Below are 25,494 nucleotides of genomic sequence, written 5' to 3'. Positions count from 1 at the left end.
GAGGTATCGATGTCGGTCGGTGAGACCTGGCATGAAGTCGGCATTGGAAAACATCCCAAATATGTTCTATAGGATTCAGGTCAGAAATCTGTGCAGGTCAATCCATTACAGAGATGTTATTGTCGTGTAACTACTCCGTCACAGGCCTTGTATTATGAAAAGGTGCTCGATCGTGTTGGAAGATGCAATCGCCATCCCTGAACTGCTCTCCAACAGTGAGAAGAAGAAGGTGCTTAAAATATCGATGTAGACCTTTGCTGTGATAATGCCACGAAAAAAACAACGGGTGCAAGCACCCTCCATGAAAAACACAACAACACCATAACACCACTGCCTCCGAATTTTACTGTTGGCACTACACACGCTGGCAGATGACGTTCACCAGGCATTCGCCATATCCACATCTTGCCATCGCATCGTCACATTGTGTACCGTGATTCGCCACTCCACAACATTTTTCCACTGTTCAATCGTCCAATGTTTACGCTCCTTACACCAAGCGAGGCGTCGTTTGGCATTTACTGGCGTGATATGTGGCTTATGAGCAGCCATTTGACCATGAAATCCAAGTTTTCTCATCTACCACCCAACTGTCATAGTACTTGCAGTGGATCCTGATGCAGTTTGGAATTCCTGTGTGATGGTCTGGATAGATGTCTGCCTATTACACATTACGACCATCTTCAACTGTCGGCAGTCTCTGTCGGTCAACAGACGAGGTCAGAATGTACACTTTTGTGCTGTACGTGTACCTTCATGTTTCCACTTCACTATCAAATCGGAAACGGTAGACCTAGGGATGTTTAGGAGTGTGAAAATCTCGCATACTGACGTATGACACAGGTGACACTCAACCACCTTGATCACATTCGAAGTCCATGAGTTCACGGAGCATCCCATTCTGCTCTCTCACGATGTCTAATGACTACTGAGGTCGCTGTTATGGAGTACCTGGCAGTAGGTGGCAGCACAATGCACCTAATATGAAAATCGTATGTTTTTCGGGGTGTCCGGATACGTTTGATCACATAGTGTATAAGCAACTGTATCTAAAGAAACATGTATAAATTATATAAACAAATTCTAAAAAATATAAAATTAAATAATAAAGAGACAAGCTCTACTTAATTATTCTGGAAAGGAAAAAGCAATTTAGCGATATTGTCTGTTCACTTCATCAAAACGCAAACAGGAATATGACTGCAACCCACCTTTACAATTTTTTCATGTTTTTTCAAATAATTTGTAAATTTTAAGCCCTAAATAAGATGCTTAAGGCACACGCTAATACTTGTATTTACAGTCTAACTTCTATTTAACAAACAGTTATTACAAGCTAAATATTCTATCTTCACAAGAGCAACCCATCCTACAATATTGTGTAGGCCCCTATCAAACTCTCCTAACAAGCAATATTGAACATCCAGAATGAGATTTTCACTCTGCAGCGGAGTTGGTAGAGCACTTGCCCGTGAAAGGCAAAGGTCCCGAGTTCGATTCTCGGTCGGGCACACAGTTTTAATCTGCCAATATTGAACATGTACAAAGAAGGGCAGCACATGTGGACAGAGGTTTGTGTCACCAATGATGATGTTGCAGAAATGCTGAATAACCTGAACTGGTGGATGGTTGTAGATGGACATCAAATATCCTCCAAAATCCTTTGAAAGACTACTTACGAAGTTTAAAGCATCCCTATTATGTGAGGAATGTAGGAATATACTACATCTTCCCACATATCATTCCTACAGGGACCACAAATACAAAATTAACTTAATTGTAAGGTACACAGATGCCTTCAGTCAGTAATTTTTCCAGAGTCTTATAAGTGAAACGAAGGGTAGGAAATCCTGATGTGTGGTACAATGGTATCTACCCTCTGCCTTTTATTTCACAGTGGTATACTGAGTTGTGGAACCATCTATGAGCTATTTCCGCGAGGCAGCTATAGGGAGAGAGTTCAACAAGGCACTGCTGAAACTAAGAGCAACTTGTATGTAGGTCCCCCATTAAAAACAAAAAAAAGTGTCAGTCCTTCAGCACATGAATATTTCTTTCGATTACCATTTATTTCAAGTTAACATCAGGTAATGCTTAGAATGTTTTAAATTTTTAACACTATTATCTTTGGCTAAAATGTTTTGTTTCTTACACAATTTTATAATATGAGTCTCAGTACATGATCATAACTGATCGAAAATACTAATAAAAAATTATGATCAAAGGTTAAAACAAATTCAAACACTGTTTTGTTGTAACTTAACATTGTGACCATGTTATGTTTCGTTCAGATATGAAGTGTACTTCAAGCTTGGGTATACAAATAATTTATATAGGGTGCATTGGGTCTAGGTGTAGACATTCCAATTAGTAGCTGAGGACATTGTACTGAACAACATTATTTTAGTATTTAAGTCATTTGCAGACTAATAATTATAGTTAACAGTATGTTATTGGGTAGGTTACTACTGCCAAATGCATGTGACAACCCATATGGTGCATTTTCCCTAGGCAGCATGTCAGATGTTGCAGTGTGGGCATGTGGATGCAAAACGGTTAGTCCATACTGACAGAGGTTGTCCACTTATGGTGCAGTTACGATCATGCAGAAAACATCAGGTAGTAACCTATTTGATGTGTTTGTGGGAAGACTATTAGATGCAAAGAAAAAACAACTGACACACTGATGTGTGTACATATTAAGGTACCACATATAAAGATATCTGCACTTATAGCTCTGAACAACCATGCAAAGTAGGCCAGAGTAATGGCATCTACAATGTGTATATATAGAACAGTTATCATATGGACTAATCATTCAGAAATAACATTTGGAGATTGGTTGCTTGTGTGATGACCATAGTAACACCTTTCAACAAGCGATGCAGCAATGTCTGTGCGGGTAATAGATCGCTGCAAATGTGGTGAGTTTACACGATACAAGTACCAATCTACTACTCACCTGCCATCTGTCAGTGTAGAAAAGAAATATCAGTAGCCTCAAAATTTATTTCAGTTACTCAGAAATGGAGGAAATCTATAATTATGTTCTCAACTTGCAAAATAAATAAATACATACAAATGGCAAGAAACAGAAAGACTGATCAAAATGATCTAGACAGTGACTTCTTAAGAGAAGACAATTTTCGCACTAAAAACGTACATCACGACTTGCAGGGAGAACCTGAGAACTGACTTAATTGTTTGGGGAAGGATCTGGAAATTTGTATTTGCATTTTGACGCTCATAAATCCTCCTGTAATATGGAAAAACGCTTGTATAAGGAAAGTAGTTTCTCCACATGAGCAGGTGGCAGTGATGTTAAGATTCCTGGCAGCAGGAAGGAGATATAATAATGTAAAATTTTCTGCTGCAGTTTCGAAACAAGCTTTGAGTAAAATCATACCTAACAGATATGAATCTATTTATGCTTCCCAGAAGGATGATTTTGGGAAGTTAAGTAAAATACTGTACATCAAATCTAACAAATTACAGATAGTACTTTTACAGCTTCAGACATGTTTGAAACATGGTATAGTCTCAGAAATTAGCTCCCAACCGAAGTCCACCAGCATTCTGTTAAAGACTTTTGTCTGAGAATATAGATTAAAACTTCATTCTGAACTCTTGACAGCGATTCATAGTCTATCCAAAAAGTTTTATTTCTAGTATTATGGCAGTGGATTCTATGGTTCACCTCTAACTCACTCTTCTTATGAACTGTATATTATATTATGAAGTACAAAAACATGAGTAATAATCGTCATGTCCTTGAAGGCACTGTTGTAAGATCTGCTATTATCAGTTTAACACAATATCCTGCCTCAACTTTTCTTTAGAACAAGTAGATGATACTTTTTCTGCTACATTGTCAGATAAGATTATGCTATAGGATAGTACTGAGTGAAAGTATGCTAGCTGACGCCAGATCGAATGGATTTCGTTATTTTACCTCGGTCTCTGCCGTAAACTGTTCACAAAGATTTTTTTTTTATACCACTGTTTCCCTGTTTGCCATAGGGTCAACTGCACACAGTGTCGCTTCTAAAGGATTATAAGGAGCTGCATTCTTATATCTATCGTTGTATTCCCTGCTCTTAATTTTCCACGAATATGTATGCCTCCTCCACAATCCGATAAATTCGGCAATTGGCTCTCAAGGACACAAACGTGTATCTGCCATTTTAAAATTAACTATGCACACACAGACGAAAAACGATAGACTAACGAAACAACTGACTCAAACATGTTTCACTGCTGAATTTGCGGCGATCTCCTGTCCACGTGCTCTAGCTTGCTTGCGCAGATGTGATTTGAACCCACAGATTTGAGCAATTTCGTTGAAACTTCCAACTCCAACTTCCAGTTCGCGCAACTCTCCTGTCCACACGCAACGATTTACTTGCACAGATGTTGTGTGGGCAGATATTTGTGCAAACATATCGTATCGTATGTACGGGTCTTTCAGCCACGTGTAAGAAAGAGAAACGTCTACCACGATGTGGCGGAAATGGACAGTAGCAGGATCCTGGCCTATCAAGATTTTCGTTTACCATTCTGAGATATTGTTGCACGGTGTTCCATGATTGTCATGCGAATGTGGAATTGATGGGTTCAGGAAGGCCTTACTAACTGCCATGCAGATATCAGGAGCCCCGAGCGGTTGGCATCCGAAAGACAGAAGTATTTTTCACTCGGATGAACAGGATCTTACAACCACATCAAGTACCTGGAGTCACGGTGTGGGATTGCTTTCAGCGAAACAAGTATCCATACAAACAGATCGAAGATGTCTGGAGCACTTCGGACTCCCGGCACGGCGACCATGCTTGCGGCTTCCCTTGACGTAGGAGTAAAACGTGTCCACCAGTCAACAACACTGGACAGAGGAGCTTAATTACATCGTTTTAGACGAGTCATGATTCTGATTACGGCATCACTAAGGATTTGCCCGAATATGGTAGCTCCAAGGGGAATGAACATCGCCAGATTTCATTCTTTGTCGTCATGTCATCTATTCTTCCTATTATAATGCTTACACAGAAGAAGTAAAATTTCTGAAGTTCTTTTTTTTAGCTACGGACATTACAATGAAACCATTGCCATATCAAATGCAAATGATTTTACAATTTACGATATTTCCTTCTCTTTTTCTAAAAAAAATTTCTTTTGTAGCTGTACATGCTACTTGATAGCGAAATGTTGGTTTCAGAACACCTTGCAATTATCTTTCTTGAATGGGGCACATGCAGTTCTTCGAAGATAGTTGACAGCTATTCTCATACATTGCTTTCTACGACTGTAATTTTTATTCGTTCCTTATTACATGCTCTTTCGTCAGAGGGAAGAATGACAAACTGAGTGGAATAATCCTATACAATTATCTCTCATGCAACACCATTGGACAGAATCTGAAAATATAAATTTCTCGCACCTGTTAGCATGTGTAGGAGTGACATTTATACCTATTGTGACATCTTCTTGTTTGTTCTAAAGTCTTTGGTGCGATATTTGAATCGCAATTCAAGTGTGCCTATGTATACATCATCAACAACATTGCGGTTTCTTGGTAAAACCGTGAACATGGGTGGAAAATAAGCAGTAAATGGCTGAAGAAACGCCATAAAAGACAAGAAACATGAATGTTCTGTAACATAAAACAAAGGCACTTTCGATTATTGGATTCCTTTGCTGTGAATGAACGTAGAAAGGAGGAACATTAGCTCTGAAGACAGTATTGGATGTTGTGGACAATTTCTTTCCTTCAACTGGGGCAAATAATTAGCCGGTAAGACGAACTTCAATAAAATTATGTGGTGTTTACTCAGATAATCTAGACATATATCTAAAGTTGAAACCAGCCTCTCGATGTTCGTACGTCAATTGGTCAAAGTGCGTTTGTGTGACGATTACAGATGTGCGTACAATTTCTAGCCATCAGTAAGTTCACGTAATTCGATTATATTAGATTTTAAAGTGATGTCTAGTAATGTCTAGAATGGGCTGTCTGTAGAGATCTGGCCCATTGTTTGCAGATTAGGTTGTAAGTGACATACACTGGAGTGTACGAAAAGCCCATAAATTTTCAGTTTTTGTGGAAGTGTTCTACGTGAATTCCTAGAGTCACAGAAAACTAACATAATTTTAGATTAAATTTTAACGAGATTCTTTGAGGAGAAATTTTATTGCTTGCTGTCTTTGCATATGAGAGAATGTAGTTATGTTTAGACTTTTGGCTCTCTCTTGTAGTGAAGCGCGTTTGTAAACTGCTTCTCTTAAGAATTAACATGTAATAGATACTGAAACAGTTGTATGTCTGCCAGTCAAGTTTGGTTACACAGTGTATACTTCCGTATTTTGACAGCTAAGCTGACACACTTGTAGATTGTCAGTTGTACAGATCCCATTATGGCCTACTACTTCATTGATATAAAAAAATTGACAGAAATGTTACTTCCATGTTTAATTCCATTTCATTTAATTAATAGTTGCTATAATTACTGAGTACTTTAAATTGATTTCTGTTTCAAAGTTAAGTATTCCACTTGTGACCAATATTAAACTTTTTTCTTATTTTCAGTTCTTGAGTACATGATAGGTTATGGCTACTCTTTTCTCATGTCTGAATGTTGTAACTCGTTCCCTCCAAATTTTATTTTTAAAAGTTTCAGTTCAAAAAGATGTGATCGATCTTGTTAGATTTTAAGGCATAAGGACAGGTCCAACTTTCCAGTCTGTGAGGCATAACTAGCTGAAGTGAAAGTGCACTGGAAGGTTGAGTGTGGTTCCAGTCGGACAGTTAAGAGTTTGAACAGTTGCGTTATCAGGGAATTTGTGTCATAGGTGAAATTTTGACTCAGAATCAAAATTACTGCAATGAGGGAAAATACTATAGGTCTATCTCATAGTGTTTTGTTGTGTACAATGTAATAATGTTTATATTTTTAATGCCGCATCTGTAGAATGCTTTGAGTTGCTAGTGATTGGCTGAAGTGGATTGTAAGAGATTTTTTCTGATTTTTTTTAGGGAGCCTGTGGAAACACATTTCAGAAACTCTGTGATTTTATCCACTGAAAAATGTCTCAGCCAAAATCCGATACATGGGGTAACAATTCAGAGCTACAGTCCCCTGCTCTAGTGAAGTTGCAAATGGAAGTTGATGAGTGTGAGATGTCACCCGTGGCAGGACTGACAGCTAATATGAGTGGTGCCTCTCTTGGCTCAACACCACGTCGAAAATTATCTGCTATACACAATATCGAGAATACACCTGCTGATGAAACTACCTGTAAATGTGAGTAACTGATTTATCTATGTTTTCGAAAATTTGTGTGATGCCTCAGATTCTGCACCTGTCTGCGCTACAGAGCAATGAGAGTGACTTGTCCACTTTCTTACGTCCTATCATTCTGAGCAAGAGGAAAATGTTTGGAAGTAGACCATGCGCTCACTTGCCCGGGTGAATAATGGGATCTATTTAAGTCTGTTTTCTAAGACTTATCAGGTAGTATGGGCTGAAGGCTCTTATTTGCCTGGCAAAAAGCTTGTTCAAGTTTTCTTTCATTATTTTCTGAATAAGTGCTAGTGTGATGTTAATGAGACTTCCACCAAGTGTAATATAAATGAACTTTCTATTGAACACTGATTGTTCTAGACACAATGGTACGTGCTTTCATAAAAGGACGAGCTAGTACCTGCCATTCTAAAAGTATTTGCATGCTGCAACTACCTGAAAATCCTAACTCTGACTCGAAGCGATCCGACTGATGTAAATATATTAAATTCTCAAGTCTTCAGTGCTCTGATACTTCCAAATTCTGTCAAATTCTCCTTTTGTTTGTGTACACGGCATCAATAACAGCTATATCAGTAGTATATTATTACTGGTACTGTGCATGCAACTACTGGCTGAAAAGTCACCGACACTGATAGGATTTGCTTTTCCATTATTTGCTTTTAATCTGGATGTGTTGTTTGCATTAATGTTTCGCTGGAATTTTCCCCTTCAGCATTAGAGCTGGAACTAAAAATGAAAGGACTGCTTCCCCGTTGCTTGTCTCACCCCTCTCGGGCATTGTTTGGGCTGCCTACTGTAAGACATATTTACCCTTTTAACAATACTAAAGTTTTATTTTATATAGTTCTGCTGCGAGTTTTTGGCAGTCGGTTGGAAAATAACATTGTTACTTAGAAAAGATATCAATGTCATCATTTCCTGGAATCCTAAAGTACAAATATCTCCATGGAGTGCATGGGATAGGAATCATTTATACTCTTGTGAGGAGCAATAGACATCATATCGTTAGTCACTTGAATGGCTTTTATGACTTGTAGACCAGTAAATTAATAAAATTCATTGGCTTTTTATGGAGACACATTTGTACTATTGGATGTCAGGCATTACAGAAGTTTCAGATTCCGCCCATCTTCTTTGACCCATGAGGTCATCAATATGGCAAAAAAGGCCAATTCCAGCATATATAAAATGACTGTATTGAGTCACTACATACACACGCCAACATGTGCGAACAAATATAAAAATGACAAAATAACGTATAACCCCAAAAATAAAATGAACCTAACGAGACAACAGTAGAAAATTGGGGGTTTAGGGTGTAGACACAATAAAAAACACTGCACCATTCCAAAAGAAATAATATAAAAGAATTTAAATTATAGAATTCCGTTACAACAACAAAACCACAGAAATCTGACATTTCCCTTAACCTATATAGCTCAACTGCAGATACTGATGCGAAAAAAGCGACATCTACAACGTCAAAAATGGGAATCGAACATATCCTTTGACTTATATAGCTCAATTGCAGCTATATAGCAAAAAACCAACAGCTTCAACTCCGAAAAGTGGGACCAAAACCAACAACTTACAATCCTAAATGCACCTTATTCACTACATCAATTAAAATACAACCGACCCACCGTGAATATACAACACGCAAAACATTACAATTACTATAGAATAAAACCATACCAATAGCGTGATAACCAAGACTCAGATGAACCAAATACCACACACTAAGCTCAGCATGTCCACATCCACCACCAGAGGGCACCAGGGCACCACCAAATATAACACAACATCCACAAACACAACCAACTCAAAACTCCATGTTGTAGTAACATCACACACCACAACGCTATTACTTCTTGGGTCAGAGCCGACTGGTGGAATCGGACACTTCCATTGACCCTAATGTCATGTGATGACTTTGACATTTTAAGGGTATGTAGGCTTATTTAACTTCTAAAGTGGAATATGCTCGTAAGTAGTTATTGTGAGAAAGAAAGTAAAGTACCAGTTGCAACTCCGATCCAGTGAAAAAGATGATTTTTAACTTAGCACACAAAACATTCATAATCCATGAAGTTTAATCACAGGAGGATTAATCGTTCATGAATACAAAACTAAATGGGAAGATGAACCCTGTTTTTAGTTAAATTTTCTGAAGTTGGTCTACTTCTTGGGCCTATCAACAAAGTATTGCTGCTCCACCCTCTGCACAAGTTGTTTTCTTCACGTCCTATAGTAAGAGACAGTTTTAACAGTTACTGAGGTGACAGATCTAGTTTGTTGTGTTGCATCATGGTTGGACACCAATGACAGTTCACCCAATCTGACAGGAGATGCCACTATTGGAATATGACGCACTGAGCAGGTGGAGTGGCTCTCAAAAAAGAACAGTCTGTCATTCCTTAACAAAATCTCAAGGGATTACTCTTGCTTCAGTATGTCCTTAGTGCTCGACAGCACTCTGAATTATCATTGTCATTTGAGTTCATGATTAAACTATTGACTTCCTTGTACAGATTAGGCGTATGTTGTGAAATTAGTGATTTTCCGTAATATTTGTTTATTTAATTTGTTTGTTCATAGCTGCACTGTTCCTCGTAATAGTGGCAAAAGGCTGTAGCCATTTCTAGCTTTCAACCATTCATTGTGTTTTAATTTTCTGATATGATACGTAGAAGAAATGATTGGAAGAATACCCTCAACAAGAAGTGTTCTCGTATAAACATTCAAACTGTTAAAGAAATTAAGCAAGATATGGGAATTTGGAACTGCAGTGGTGCAATAAACTGATTGGTGGTTACAGTTGAGCTAACAGTGTGCACACATCAAAAAAAGGTTCGCGTCACCTCGGTTCCCAGAGTTCTGGAACCTGTACAGAAAATTGGCAGAGAGATCAACATAAACATCATTTCCACCTGTTTTATTGCTTATGAAAACCACACATTGCATGTTCTACCACCACACAGCGAGACCTTCAGAGGTGGTGGCTCAAATTGCTGTACACACCGGTACCCCTAATCCCAGTAGCACGTCCTCTTGCATTGATGCATGCCTGTATTTTTCATGGCGTACTATGCCAAAGTTCATCAAGGCACTGTTGGTCCATACTGTCCCACTCCTCAATGGCGATTCGGCGTAGATCCCTCAGAGTGGTTGGTGGGTCATGTTGTCCGTAAGCAGCCCTTTCCAGTCCATCCCAGGCATGGTTGATAGTGTTCATGTCTGGAGAACATGCTGGCCACTCTAGTCGAGCGATGTCATTATCCTGGAGGAAGTCATTCCCAAATGTGCACGATGGGGCCGTGAATTGTCGTCCAAGAATACGAATGCCTCACCAATATGCTGCTGATATGGTTGTGCTATTGGTCAGAGGACAGCATTCACATATCGTACAGCCGTTATGTCACCTTCCGTTACCACCAGCGATGTATGTTGGCCCCACATAATGCCACCCCAAAACATCAGAGAACCTCCACCATGCTGCACTCGCTGGACAGTGTGTCTAAGGTGTTCAACCTGACTGGGTTGCCTCCAAACATGTCTCTGACGATTGTCTGGTTGAAGGCGTATGAGACACTTATTGGTGAAGAGAACGTGATGCCAATCCTGAGTGGTCCAGTCGGCATGTTGGGCCCATCTGTACCGCGCTGCATAATGTCGTTGTTGCAAAGATGGACCTCGCCATGGATGTCAGGAGTGAAGTTGCGCATCACGCAGCCTATTGTACACAGTTTGAGCCGAATGCGACGTCCTGTGGCTGCACAAAAAGCATTATTCAACATGGTGGCATTGCTGTCAGAGTTCCTCCAAGCCATAATCCATAGGTAGTGGTCATCCACTGCAATAGTAGCCCTTAGGCGGCCTGAGGAAGGCATGTCATAAACAGTTCCTGTCTCTCTGTATCTCCTCCATGTCCGAATAACATCACATTGGTTTACTCCAAGATACCTGGACATTTCCCTTATTGAGAGCCCTTCCTGGCACAAAGTAACAATGCGAACACAATTGAACCATGGTATTGACCATCTAGACATGGTTGAACTACAGACAACACTAGCCGTGTACCTCCTTCCTGGTGGAATGACTGGAACCGATTGGCTGTCGGACCCCCTCGTCTAATAGATGCTGCTCATGCATGGTTGTTTACATCTTTGGGTGGGTTTAGTGACCGCGTTGAACAGTCAAAGGGACTGTGTCTGTGATACAATATCCACAGTAAATGTCTATCTTCCCGAGTTCTGGGAACTGGGGTGATGCAAAACTGTTTTTGATGTGTTTGGTTACATTCCTAAATTGCTCATCTCAATTCAGAGTTGTCAGCAATTGAAATTGTAGTATAGATACTCGAATTGGGATGAAGCTAAGTGCATGTAATGTGGGTAAGCAAACATACATGGACAAGTGGATCATAATAGGTACACTCACTTGTTATTCGAATTATTATCTAAGACAAATGTCGTCTCAGGCACAGCTATTCTTAATGTTACAGTTGTAAATATGATGAAAATAAGTAATCTGTCATTACTGGTAAAAGGCATAGTTTCCAGGATACCTTGCAGATGACCATTTCAGAATAGGATAATGTGTGCAGGAATTGAATGTTGAAATTTTTGGAGCATGCGAAGTTTTAAAATCATTGTCTAGTTTGGCAGTTTTTTGGTAAATCTGTACAAAGGTCCATCAAGGAAAACTAAGATGGCAGAACAGCTCAATTCTGAATCAATGTTTTATATGATTTGTGTTTTTGTAATTAAATCATGGGGCCAGGGAGGTGGGTGGGTGAAGATAAGTGATCAGTTTTTACTGTCGAAAGTAGTAACACATTCGCTCTTTAATCATACATGCATAGGTGTGGCCAACATCTGCACGTGGGCGGCCCATTGTAAACTTTAGTCAATTTTTTTGTCTGTGTTAAAGATAAAACAAGATGGTGATTTTGAAAAGGCTTGTAACTTGATAGTAATTGAAAATAATAAAAAGGTTGCATTTCATCATCTGAAGAAACAGCTCCTGACAAGCTTGCTTTTAATGATGAAAGAAATCCTGTCTGTAGTAGCAACTGATGACCCTGCAATTTGATCCCTTTCTCTCCAAACCAGCCAACCTGTCTGTAAGCCTTCCCACTGAGCAATGTGAATGTTTGTAGGCATCTTTTGGCTGAAGACAGTGGTTACAGTGTTTGTTTAGATTTAGTCCAGAGCATTAAACTTTTCATAATATGTGGTTGGGACTCAGTTCTGTACTCCACTCTGTGTTCATTTTTTCTATTGACATTACTGCTGTATTCAGTCTTGTTGGTGCCAACAGTGACAAAATACAGAACTGTGTGTTTCGCGATGCAAACATTTTAACATCAGTGATTACCAGTAACTTTCTTCAGCAAGTACAACTCCCATTACACTAGACAGAAATCCACTTCTTCTTCATGTAAAATATGCCCTTCATAATTGGAATTCTGTGTGACTTTCTGCCCCTACCCCAATCAGTCTGTTTCTTCCAAGTGGTTGAACACAGGATTTCTCATTGCTGAAGGTAAGTAATGACTACTCCATGTGTCTCATTTGATTGCTATTATTTTTCCTAATAGAGTTTAACTTCATTTTAATCTCTAATTAAATGGATTGTTGCAGATTTTTAAGCTGTAATCATTCATAAAGATTTCTGTGGAAGATACTTAAGATTCCCGAGAAATTTTGATTTATAAATTTCGTCAAGTCATTCGCTTAAATTACGTAGGCTGTAATATCATTTACAGATATGTCAATTCAAGATTGAGCCAAGTTTGCAAATATCTATAAAACAATAAATACAGAAATACACAAATAAAGGATAGCATGTTTATGAAAAATGATTTTGCTGATGTTTAATATTTGCTCCTCATAATTATACCCAATTCTAAGGAAACCAGATTCAGGTAACAAAGATATTTTACGAAACATTGTATGTAGGTGGTAGGTAAGAATGCCCAGAAACGGTGGGTTTAGAAAAGAAATGAACTGCTGCATCGTAAATAGTTTTTGAATAAATACAACATGGAGTAGTGACAAACTACATATGAAATTTGGATATTATAAACCAAGGGAATAGGGGAGTTTAAAAGGACCACGAAAGCGATAAACACCATCATAGCCCTGAGCTCATTAAATTGAATGGAGAACAAAATCTTCTAAATGCTACATTGTCCAATTAAAAGTATTTTAGAGTACCACATTCCTTGGACAGTAATTACTGATTGTGCCAAATGGCAAATACCTTTTTAGAAAAGAATAATTTCCAGACAACCACATCTCGGCACTTTTCCTTGGTCATTACCATTGTGGTTTTCATCTTGCTACCTGCAACAGTCATTTGCTACAGCACAGAAATCCAGATTCCATTTAGCTTGAGCCTTTGTTTTTTGTTGTTACTGCAACGAATGACGTTTGCCGGTCACAAGGGAAAACCACACTGGTAATGACTTGGGACAAGCTCTGACATTGGCGCGACAGGTACTTTTAACCTTTGGCTGCAAGGTCGATTCCATTTTGCCACCAGCAATGGTGGGTCAAGTTTTGACAATGCCATTAATGTTGGTGAAACATCAGAAAAAAATGTCAAATGTTATCCGAAGAACCAGAGACAGAAGCCAACATGCAGTATGTCAACAAGTGGCCATGAAAGCCTCGACGAATTTCAACCTTATATGTATTACAGCCCATTAAAATTGTAGCACCAAGAAGAATAGCTAATGACTATTTATTGTTGGACAGTTTACTAGGAAGAATATATGCTTATACAGGGTGCAAAATTAAGTACACACAGCAACAATCTCTAGGAACAGTGTTCTAATCCATCTGGGCATAGTTGAATAGAGCTTGGATGACTGATCTAGGTACATCAGTCCGAGCTGTTTCAACTCTTATGCCCGAGCCCATCAATCTTTGGCTAGCAAGTGGTGGTGTGTTAGTATCTGAATTTACTCTGATCAGGTGTGTCAAATAGGTGAGGAGATGTAGGATATGCTAGCTAGGATGACAATCATTCATTCACTCTCTCTTACATTATTTTGTTTAAAGGTAATGTTACACGGTGGATGCAGCCGCCGACCATAAGGTGTCAGAAATGTAATGCCTGCTGTTCGAATTATTGGCTGTGCAAACCAGAAACACCAGTGGCACCCCATTTTGTCTTGCCATGTGATGGATGCAGTTTGGCAGTGTCCAATGTTGTTTACAGGCACATTACTTTTGGTATGTTTATCTCTGCTTCTGTCTCAAGGGAAGCCAGAACAGTGGTCGTTTAGCTGACAGTTTGTGGTGTTGCATACATAGTTGCACTGTCAGTGTAGTTAAACCAACCCCACGTCATGACCCAAGGTGAGTTGCATGGCTGTATGATCCTCCACGTCTAAGCAGTGTGGGTTACTGTTTGCATTGGGCCATTGAGATCTTGCATGGCATGGCTCTCCTGAACCCACCATTTACGTATATGCATAAGTCTTGCAATCCCGAACAACGTGAGCAACACTATCACGTAATAATAAACTGCAGACTCGGTGCACCACAATCCTTGTTCTTTGTCCAGACTTGGGCTGGTAGACGTTTGTTCTTGTTATAAGAGCTACAAGACGATATCATTTCATACAGTAAATGTTTAAATACTCTTTTTGAATATAGGTGACATTTCCCCTCCCCACTATGTGGCTACTGAAATGCTAATCATTTGCATATCAAAGAGTGTAGTAAACTTTGTTTCAATTTGTTGTTTGTTGCATAATGCTTACGTGTAGTTAAAAAAATGGCGGACAGCGTCATGATAGAACCAAAGAATTTTGTTTGCAGAACTGTTTGATGGTTGATGCTGAGGCCACCGCAGCTTTTAGTTAGATTCTCATTGTATGGTATATGGGTCAAGAGAGTAATTTGCAAGATAAATCTCAGTGATATGGAATGAGTCATTTTACAGCCAAATATCAAATTTGTAAATTAGTCAGAATGGTTATCAGATTTGTAGCAACTACTGGTTTACTCTGAGAAACGCACACTGAACGTGCATCGTTGAAGCACTAACTCTAGTCATGCATGAACATGAGTACCATTCAGCTCAATCAGTCCTCCATGATTGTGACAGTGGTACTTTGTTTCATTGATCACTGTTAGGCATTGTGGTTGAAGGTGATGAATTACAGAGAGCAGATACCTCAGCTCCACTTTCTGAATTATGATGATGGTAGAAGCCACTATAAAAATAATTTATCAAATCTGTGCTGTGTAACAGCCCTAAACACAGACACCTAGGCTTACTCGGGTATCTTGGCTCTGCATAGGCTGGCTTTAGTTTCCTAGCTTGCAAGGTGGAAACTTTATTCACAAATGTAGTTAATTATTACTAGTTCAAGTGGACGACTGTTTAGTACTAATGTGTAATCACCTAAGATAGTGAGGTGTGCTAATTGACTTGATCAGGACTCTACGAAAGTTAAACTGCACATCAGCAATGCTTGTTCTTCCATATTCAAAGTGTTCTTGAAGGAATGTATATTACAATGTATAGCTGTTACTGTACATTGTAAACTATTTCTCAAATAAATCCATCAGAATAACATTTTAAATTCAAAGGATAGAACTGTTTCAGATGACGTGTGTATTCTTAATGGTTACAAATGTCTTTTTTAGCATATTGAACAAACATTGTTACAGTATGTAGCTTAGCTTTTTGATTGAGAGGGCTAGCATTCCAGGTTATCATGGACTGCAGTTTGGCACAGCCCATCTGAAGGCATAGCAGCTTCATAAATTTGTGAGAAGTTACTGTGTGGTGAAAAACTAGGAAATGAAAACCAGCTTTTGCAGAACAGAACCTCAAATACAACAGGAGTGTGGCATGTTCCCTGCTTCAGCAGCCATTTAAACTGGTACATGTTGACTGTGGTTAATTTGTATTGTCATGATCACTTTTTATGTATACAACCTGATCAGATTAGAACCTTCTGCCCCCCCCCCCCCCCCCTGCACTATAGGATCATTGTTTTACACATCCAACACTTTGCACAGCATTTAAGCAAGTGAGGTGGTGCAGTGGTTAGTATACTGGACTTGCATTCAGGACGACAATGGTTTAAATCTGTGTCTGGGCATCCAGATTTAGGTTTTCTATGATTCCTTAAATTGCTCCAGATAAATTCCTGGATGGTTCCTGTGAAAGGGCATGGCTGATTTCCTTCTCCGTCCTTGACACAACCTGAGCTTGCGCTCTGTCTCTAATGACATCATTGTTGACAGGACATTAACCCTAATCTTCTGTCCTTTTATACAGAGTGTTTAGTTAAAAAATAGTTTTAATGTGATTCATAGTACTAAAGTGACAGTAGTAGAATGAGATCGACAGGAAGTAAAAATAGCAAAGCTGGACTGCCAAGGCACGAAGTGCGAGGACGCAGAAGCCTGCATAACTAGTAGAAAGGTAGGTGCCACCTATAGGAAAATTAGAGACCTGGGTTTATGAAAGCCAAGAGCTCAAATAACAAGCCAGTAAAGGGGGGAGGGGGGGGGGTAGTATGTACAGATGTGCTGGGAGATACGATACAGCGAGAAGAATTAGACAGAGCACTGAGACACCAAAGTGGAAACAAGGCCCATGGAGTAGACAACATTCCCTCAGAATTATTGAAATTCCTGAGAGAGCCAGTCAAGAGGAAAGTACTCTGGTATGCAAGATACATGAGAGGGACAAAGTACCCTTTGACTTCAAGAAGAACACAATAATTCAATTATTAAGGCAACAGGTGCTTACAGATCTGAAGTTACTGAACTATGTTCAATAATTCACATTTACAAAATACTGACACATTATTTACAGAAGAATGGGAAAATTGGTAGAAGCCAACTTCAGGGAAGATCAGTTCGGGTTCCAGAGAAATGTAGGGATGTGAGGTAGTGTGGAGTATGACTTAACATACAAAATACGTTAAAGGAATGCAAACCTACATTTATGGCATTTGTAGATTAATAGAAAGCTTTTGACATTGTTGACAGGAGTACATTCTTCGAAATTTTGAAGGCAGCAGGAATAAATACAGGGACCGAAAAGGTATTTACATATTGCGCAGAAGCCGAACTTCAAAGGAGTTCAAAGGGAAACAGCAGATGAGAAGATAGTGAGACAGGGTTGTAGCCTGTCACTGACATCATTCAGTCTGTACATCGAGGAAGCTTTAAAGGAAACACAAGAAGAAAATTTGACAAGAAACTGTTAAAGTTCAGAGAGAAGAAACAAAAACTTCTATGTTTACCAGTAGCATCATAATTCGGTCAGGACCAGCAAAGGACTGGAAGAGCAGTTGAATAGAATGGATTGTATCTTGCAGGAGGTTATAGGATGAACTTCAATGAAATTAAAATGGGGGTAACTGAATGTAATCGAACTGAATCTTGGGATGGGATGCTAAAGGAGTTAGGTTAGAAAAATGACACCAAAACAAGGAGATGAGTTTTGCCATTGGTACAGCAAAATAACTGATGATTGAAGTAGAGAGATTATAAAATTCATACTCGGAGTAGCACGAAAAGCATTTTGGAAAAACTGGAATTTAACATCTTACATCAATGTTTGTTAAGGAAGTGTTTTCAGAAGGTATTTTTCTGGATTGTAAGCCTTCTATGGAAGTGAAACATGGATGATAAACAGTTCAAACAAAAAGAGAATAGCTATTGAAAAAATACTGAAGGTTATGTGGGTTTAACCAATAACTAATGATAGTACTGAATTGTACTGTGGAAAACAAAAAGTTATGGCACAACTTCATTAAAAGTATCGATTGATAGCATTCACTCCTGGGACATCAAGGGTTCATCAGTTTGATGTTGGAGGGTTATGTGGGTAGTAAACATTGTAGAGGGAGACGAAGGGATGAATGCAGTAAGCAGGTTCAAGTGGTGGATGTAGGTTCCAATAGTTACTTCGAGATAAAGCCTGTTGCATGAAATAGAATGGTGTGGGGAGCTGTATCAAACTAGTCTTTGGACTGAAGACGACGACAACAGTAATAGAATTAAAAATGATTAGTAACAAGAATTGAATTCAACTAGTATCATGTGGAATAGTAGTAACAACTAAAAACCAATAGCAATAATAATTAGCAGCACAGGTACTGCCACCGCCGCTGCTGCTGCTGCCACCAGAAGTCACACCTATTGTTCCTATACTCAAGAAATAGTTGAAACAGCTCCATAGAGGTATGGAAAGACATTGGACAAATTTCTTGTAAGCATATCGGTAGGCTAATATTTGTGCTGAAGCATATCTACCAAAATACCACTTACACATCCCCCAAACAATGACAGATTATTTCTCTTTGTCATTGCATTTCTGAATGAAGGTTGAGTGTTCTGTTGTCACTGTAACGTGAAGGAATACTATGGTAAGAGCTTAGGTTCAAACAGCAATGTACTGCTACTCTTCTCCTGTGTGCAGTAGATTCTGTGTTGTCGGAAGCTTGGACAACAACCTATGGAAATGACTGAATTTCATATAGCTTGTTGTGACCTCTGTGGATTAAAATGAAACAAATCCTCTGAATCATTCGTGCTGTGTGAGGATGTCTCAAGATTGTATCCTATGTAGTGTTGGTCTCCTCCCTGTGGTGAGGTGTCTTAGGACACCTTGTCTGTGCTTAGGTCTTACCTCCCTTCGTCCTTCCTCATTTTTTGTGACATCAATGCCCACAGCATCTTGTGGGATGGAACTGCGACCATTAGCCGCATTGAAACTATCAAAAATTTACTTGCAGAGCTCAATCTTTGTTTCTGGAATACCAGTGCCCCCATGTATTTCACTGTGGCATATGGCTCTTACTTGGCCACTGATCTTTCTGTTCGCAGCTGAGGTCTTCTGCCCTCCATTCATTGGAGTGTCTGTGAAAACCTGTATGACAGTGATAATTTTCAGATTGTCCTGTCCCTCCCTCAGTATCATTTGCTGGGATGTCCTCCCAGATGTGCTCTCAAAAATGCTGGCTTTGATGCCTTTGCCTCTGATGTCACTCTTAGCTCTCCCACCATGTGGAGGTAATAATATGGCTGTCCAGAGGAAACCTGCAGCAATTCTCTTCGCATCAGATTTAGCATTTCTATATCTGGGGATCCCCACCCCTCCCCTCCCCTCCCTCCATATCAGGAGACAGTACATTGGTGGAATTCAGAAACAACTGTTGCCATTAGGGATTGTAGACAGGCTCTCCTATGCTAAAAGAGACATCCATCAAAGAACAACCTCATTCCTTCTAAACGGCTCTGTGCCTGGGTCCACCGTGTAATAAAACAGAAACGACAACTCTGTTGACACCTGCCCCCTACAGGTGCACCTGCTGTCTTCTTAAAATGTGTTGTCTGCACTGACTCATGAATACATAGCTCCACATTATGCTCAGCCTGCAATTTGTGTCCTCAGTGCGTGGAGGGATTCAGTTACTTTTCACTACACGTCATCTGGAGTCATATAATATTCCATTCAGCCAGTGAGAATCCCTCTGCCTTAGCTCTTAGCCCTTTGCCCTCACATGGCTTCAGGGCCCAACAGTATCTGTAGCCAAATGCTTGAACACTTTTTTTTCGTTCCTTTTACTGTGTGTCAGGGCGCTGATGACCTCGATGTTGAGCGCCCATAAACCCCAACACACACACACACACACACACACACACACACACACACACGCTTGAACACTTATCGGTGGACTGCCAATGTTATGTACTTGCCATTTTCAACCTGAGAGTGAGTTCACATATGAGGGGAAAGAAAGCATGGTTTTCTTGGGACTGAAACCAGGTACTCACACTCTCGTGATGGACAGCTATCATCCAGTCTCGCTAATGTTTTCTGCCAGTCACTCCAATGTATGGTGACCCGGCGGCTGTGCTAATATCTTGACTCTCCATGTCGTTTGGCTACGTCCAGGGGAAGTTTTTGCCAAGGCCGTTCTACTGCTGACAATTTAATCTTTGGTGTCTATCTGGGCAGCTTCAAGACTTATGACACCACAACGTCATCACATCCTCGTTAACCTCGATGAGTGGGGCATCCGTGGCAAGGTTCTGATTTTTGTTGGGAACTTCTTGCCACATGTACTTTCCAGGTTCAAGTTGATGCTTCCCACTGTACCCCCCATATGCAAGAAAATAGTGTCCTGCAGGACTTTTTATTGAACGTTCCCCAGTTTATAGTGGTTATTAGTGGTCTACCTGCAGCTTTGACATCTAAGTTGTCACCCTCCCTATAAGCTGACAATTTTTGCATTTGTTGTTGCTCGTACACAGTGGGCACTGCTTAACAGACTGCAGGGTACCATGTGAGAGGTGTAGTCTGGAGCTCTCGCTCATGGTTTTCAGTTGTGAAGACATGGATCATGCACTTCTGTCACCATTGTACTGTTCATCCACAACCAGAACTCTATGACAACGTGGGGTCTTACTGGAAGCTAGAACTTGTCTTCAATGCCTGGTTGATATAGCTTCCCCATCTGTGTCAACTTAAGTGAACATGCTCGTCACACCTTAATACTCTTCCCTGTCTCAGTAACATCAGCTGGGGTGCAGACCACTGTACACTTTTTCAGCTATACAAAACTGATACTGTCCCGTCTTGATTTGCGGAGTTTGGCAAATGGCTTGGCATAACCTTCAGCATTGCAGATGCTGTACCGATACACCATTGTGGGGTCCGACTTGGAACAGGTGCCCTTTGGACCAGCCCTGTGAACAGCTTCCTCGCAGAGGCTAGAGTCCCTCCACAGCAGATCAGGCACCAACTGCTGCTGTCAGCTATGTGATACATATCCGAACTGCTGTGTCCTCCTTCACAGTAGGAGCTCAACCTCACATACAAGTGGACCAGGACTGGAGTCACGATCACAGTTCGCATACAGTGTCTCTGCTCTGAACGCTAACTTCCTCACAGTCTCCACTTGTTGGGAGCAGTCGTGTATGCCTCATGGTGTCTGCTTTGTCCTCGGATCTGTCTCATCCCTGCTCTTTGGACTGAAAGACTCTGTTGCCCCTGTAGTTCTTCGCTTCATGTTCCTGGTCCACCATGTTGTATTTATGGGTGTGGAAGTATAGACTAACAACACTACAGTTGGCGTACAAACCAGTTTTGCCAACACACATGCAAGGTGGAATGAACTGTGCTCCCTGCCAAATGCATGCAGTGTATTCACTGCAGAATTTGGTGACCATTGTTTGAGCACTCAGCCATGCTCCATCTTCCACCAACTACACAGTGTGCGATTTGCAGGGGGGGATGGGGGGGATTTCTCCCCCTCTGCATCAGACCATCACCTCCTCTGGTTTTAGTTTATGCGTCCCAACCTGGGATGTTTATTTCCCAAGCACTGGAGTAAAACTTTACATATAATTTAAATTTGTGGAGCCAAATACTGAAAGTTTTTAATAAGTCTTACTATTAATACTATTAATGTTTCAGTTTTCTATCATCAGAATAAGTACAGCTTTTCACAAATGTGCCTCTACTTTTTGAATTCCCCTCGTATACCTGTATGTAGAGGATTTTGTAAATAAGCTTTACCTATAATGTACTTTTAAAGATATAACAAGGGATGGCTTTTCTGATAGTGCATACGCGTGAATAGTGAGTTTCGGCATTAACATTTATTTATAAATAGCTGTTTAACCATGCGTAACGCCACGGTCCCAGCTAGTAACATATATAATTCTAATAACCCCCGAAGACATCCCCCCCACTGGTAAAAAGCACAAATCGCACCCTGCAACTACATGTCCATACACGTCAGTGATTTCCTGAGTAGTGTTCAGACTATTGACCAATACTATTCCCCCTGCGGGTCTGGGGGTTAGAATAGGCCCAAGATATCCCTGCCTGTCATAAGAGGCTACTAAAAGGAGTCTCATACTTTTCAGCCCTACGAGTTCAGGTCCCATTCCATGGTTTGACCTGCCAATTTCAAAATTCTACCGAAGTGCGGGCCATATGGGGAAGGATGCCTTACGTGGTGCACGAGTTATCCATAGTGCCCATACGTTCAATCTCCTGAACATCTTGTCATGGCTTCGCATTTCCACCTGCAATTCAACTATTTGGGTGAGGACACTTTCTGGGGTATGTTATCTTCTTCCATTGTCTCCTGTCCTCTTTCGCCCCCATGGCTATTGGATTTCTCAGCACCCAATATACAGCATGCTAGCCAGTCCGTTGTGTGGGGCCATCATGTACCCATTTGGTGGTAGCCCCCTGACAACACAGTGATCACACTGCTTATGCCTGAGCTGTAAACTCCTCAAGTATGCCAAGGAGTAGATGTCTGTCTTCCTGGGGCATCAGGACTCCTTGCAACGGCCATCATACCAAGTGGCATTTGCTGTGTCTGGGTGGCGCCCGTGGGGAGAGCCCCTGATTGGAGTGGGTGGCATCAGGACGTATTGTCCGCAATGAAGTGTACTAAGTCACTCATGCTGGTGACCATATGTCTCTAAGGAGGTCAAGATTGAGTACAATGCTGACAGATATGATCCTAAATCGTTTCCCTCCCTTGCTACACCATTGAAGGAATGTAGGGCTACTGAAAGAAGACAGTCATATTCGCCTCAGTATTTAGTCTGTAGCAGAATGGACGGGGACTCCATTCTACCTATGAAGCCTCAGTTTTTTGTTCAACGTCGTGGGGATAAGTTTGGGGAAGTGACAGCGCTGCCCAAGATGAGAAGCAGTGAGGTCTTTATTCCGAAAGCATCCCCAGCCCAATCCCAGGTGTTACTCACTTGTGATCGACTGGGTGATACTCCTGTTTCCGTCACTCCCCATAAAAGCCTCAACATGGCCCAGGGGATTATTTTCCGTTGCGACCTCATCTTGCAGTCAGATGATGAGCTCCGCACCAATCTAGAATGGTGGGGTGTTCATTTCATCTGGCGCCTTTACAGGGGACCCAAAGACAACAGGGTTGCTATCAGTGCCATCTTGGCCTTTGAGGGTGATTCATTGCCTGTAAAGGTAAAGGTGATGGTGTACCGCTGTGACGTTACACCATACGTTTCTCCCTCTCTGCGTGCTTTAAGTGCTGGAAATTCTGGCACATGTCTTCCCACTGCACTTCCAGCACCACATGTCGAGACTGCGAACATCCACTGCACCCAGATACTCCATGTGCGCCTTCTCCCACTTGCATCAGCTGTGGACAGCACCACTCCCTCTGCTTCCCAGACTGCCCAGTATTCCAAAAGGGGCAGAAAATCATGGAGTAAAATACCCTGGACCAGTTGACTTGCCAAGAGGCTAAATGTAAATTTGAACGATTACACCCCATTCGGTTAATGTCCACATACGCTGCAGCTACATTACTATCGCCATCACAAGTACCAGTCATACCACTCTCTGTGCCACGAACACTGGGCCCTCTGGGCCTCCAGAATACATCTGCCCCCTTGGTGGTAGGGGGAAATCTCCTTCTGTTGCTCCCAAAGTTCCTATTTCGGGAGTAAGGCCCCCAAAATCCAGGGGACATCAGTCCCCTCCCCCCAGTCAGAGAAGCAACAGCCTCCTCCGGCTTCTCTTGGGTGGAAGGGGTCCCTTGGGACCCTTTCTCCCAAGGTTTCCACTAATGCCACAGCAGAGACTCGCCACTGGCTAGAGCAAAAAGCTGCTGGATGAAGAGCTTCACGGTCTTCCACTACTTTGGATAAGTCCTCCCAGCAAGCCCCTAAAGAGAAGTGAGAGGGCAAGCAAACAAAGAAGTCTACTAAGAAAAAGGACCCTTCAGCGGCCCCAACACCACTACTCCCTACCAATTCTGCACCTGCAGGTGAGGTGGAGGTCTCACATCCCCTGAGGACCTGGACCTCATTGATGCCTCATCCACAATAGGAATGGGTACAAATACTCAGACGGTGGTAGCAGGTGACCCTGAGGCGTAACCTGCCTCCTTGCAGGCTTCATGCCTTCCCAGCTTCATGATAACGTCATCTTCCAGTGGATTTGCTGCGTTTTTTTCCACCACATGGCTGAGCTACGGCAACTCGTAAGCTTTACACCTGCCTTCTGCATTGCCCTCCAGAAAACCTGGTTCCCAGCAATGCGGACCCCTGGCTTTCACGGCTATAGCTGATACTACAAGGACCATAGCGACTATAATAGTGTGTCAGGTGGAGTTTGTGTCTATGTCCCGAACTCAGTATGCAATGAACCTGTGCCCCTAAAAACCCTTCTTGACGCTGTGGCTGTCAGGATAAGGATGACACAGGAAATAACTGTCTGCAGTGTATATCTTTGTCCTGATGTTGCAGTACCCCTGTACGTATTGGCTGCACTGCTTCATCAACTTCCTAAACCTTTCCTACTTTTGGGAGATTTTAACGTGCATAACCCCTTGTGGGGTGGCGCCATGCTCACTGGCCAAGGTAGGGAGGTTGAAAATTTACTGTCACAACTCGACCTCTGCCTCTTAAATATTGCCCCCCCCCCCCCCCCCCACACACACACACACATTTCAATGTGGCTCATGGCATTTACTCAGCCATTGATTTATCCCTCAGCAGCCCAGGACTTCTCCCATCTTCCTGTCACTCCCCCAGTGCTATTCCCCTGAACGTCTACCAAGATGGGCTTTAAAAAAGGCAGACTGGGACACTTTAACCTCTGCTGTCACTGTTGAATCTCCCCCACATGGTACTATTGATGTGGTAGTTGAGCGGGTAACTAGAATGATCATTTCTGAGGCGGAAAACAAGATCCCTTGTTCTATAAGGTGCCCCCAGTGAAAGTCAGTACCTTGGTGGTCGCGAGAAATCGCTGAGGACATCAAAGAGCATCGGCGAGCTCTACAGCGACATAAGCGGCATCCTTCCCAAGAGCTTTTAAATGGCTTCGCGCCCATGTTCACCAGCTTACAAAAAGAAGGAAACAGGAGTGTTGGGAGAGGTACGTCTCGTCCATTGGGTGCCATATGTCACCTTCCCAACTCTGGACGAAGAAAAGACGTGTTTGTGGGTACCAGACCCGACAGATGTTAGTGGCATGAACATCAATGGCGTGTTATCTACCGATCCAAACACAATTGCCGAGCACTTTGCTGAGCGCTATGCTCGAGCCTCCATGTCAGAATTATACCGCAGCATTTCACATCCTCAAACAGTGAATGAAAAGGGAGGCTCTCTCGTTGACTGAACGTCACAGTGAA

At 41.4% G+C, this 25,494-nt stretch overlaps 1 protein-coding gene across 1 annotated transcript in view; it reads left to right on the top strand.

Moving 5' to 3' along the window:
• Positions 1–5,493: 5,493 nt before the first annotated feature.
• LOC126259878 (M-phase inducer phosphatase-like) overlaps positions 5,494–25,494 on the top strand; it is a 402,459-nt gene continuing 382,458 nt past the window's right edge. The window contains exons 1-2 of the mRNA XM_049956940.1: positions 5,494–5,788; positions 7,028–7,295. Of these exons, the coding sequence (XP_049812897.1) occupies positions 7,079–7,295 (217 nt within the window). The 5' untranslated portion in view covers positions 5,494–5,788; positions 7,028–7,078. The remainder of the gene's footprint in view (positions 5,789–7,027; positions 7,296–25,494) is intronic.

The sequence above is a fragment of the Schistocerca nitens genome, chromosome 5 (genome assembly GCF_023898315.1).
Source record: "Schistocerca nitens isolate TAMUIC-IGC-003100 chromosome 5, iqSchNite1.1, whole genome shotgun sequence".
In the NCBI taxonomy this organism is placed as follows: Eukaryota; Metazoa; Arthropoda; class Insecta; order Orthoptera; family Acrididae; genus Schistocerca; species Schistocerca nitens.
Note: the sequence above shows the minus strand (reverse complement) of the source record. Positions and strands in the feature narration are given on the sequence as shown.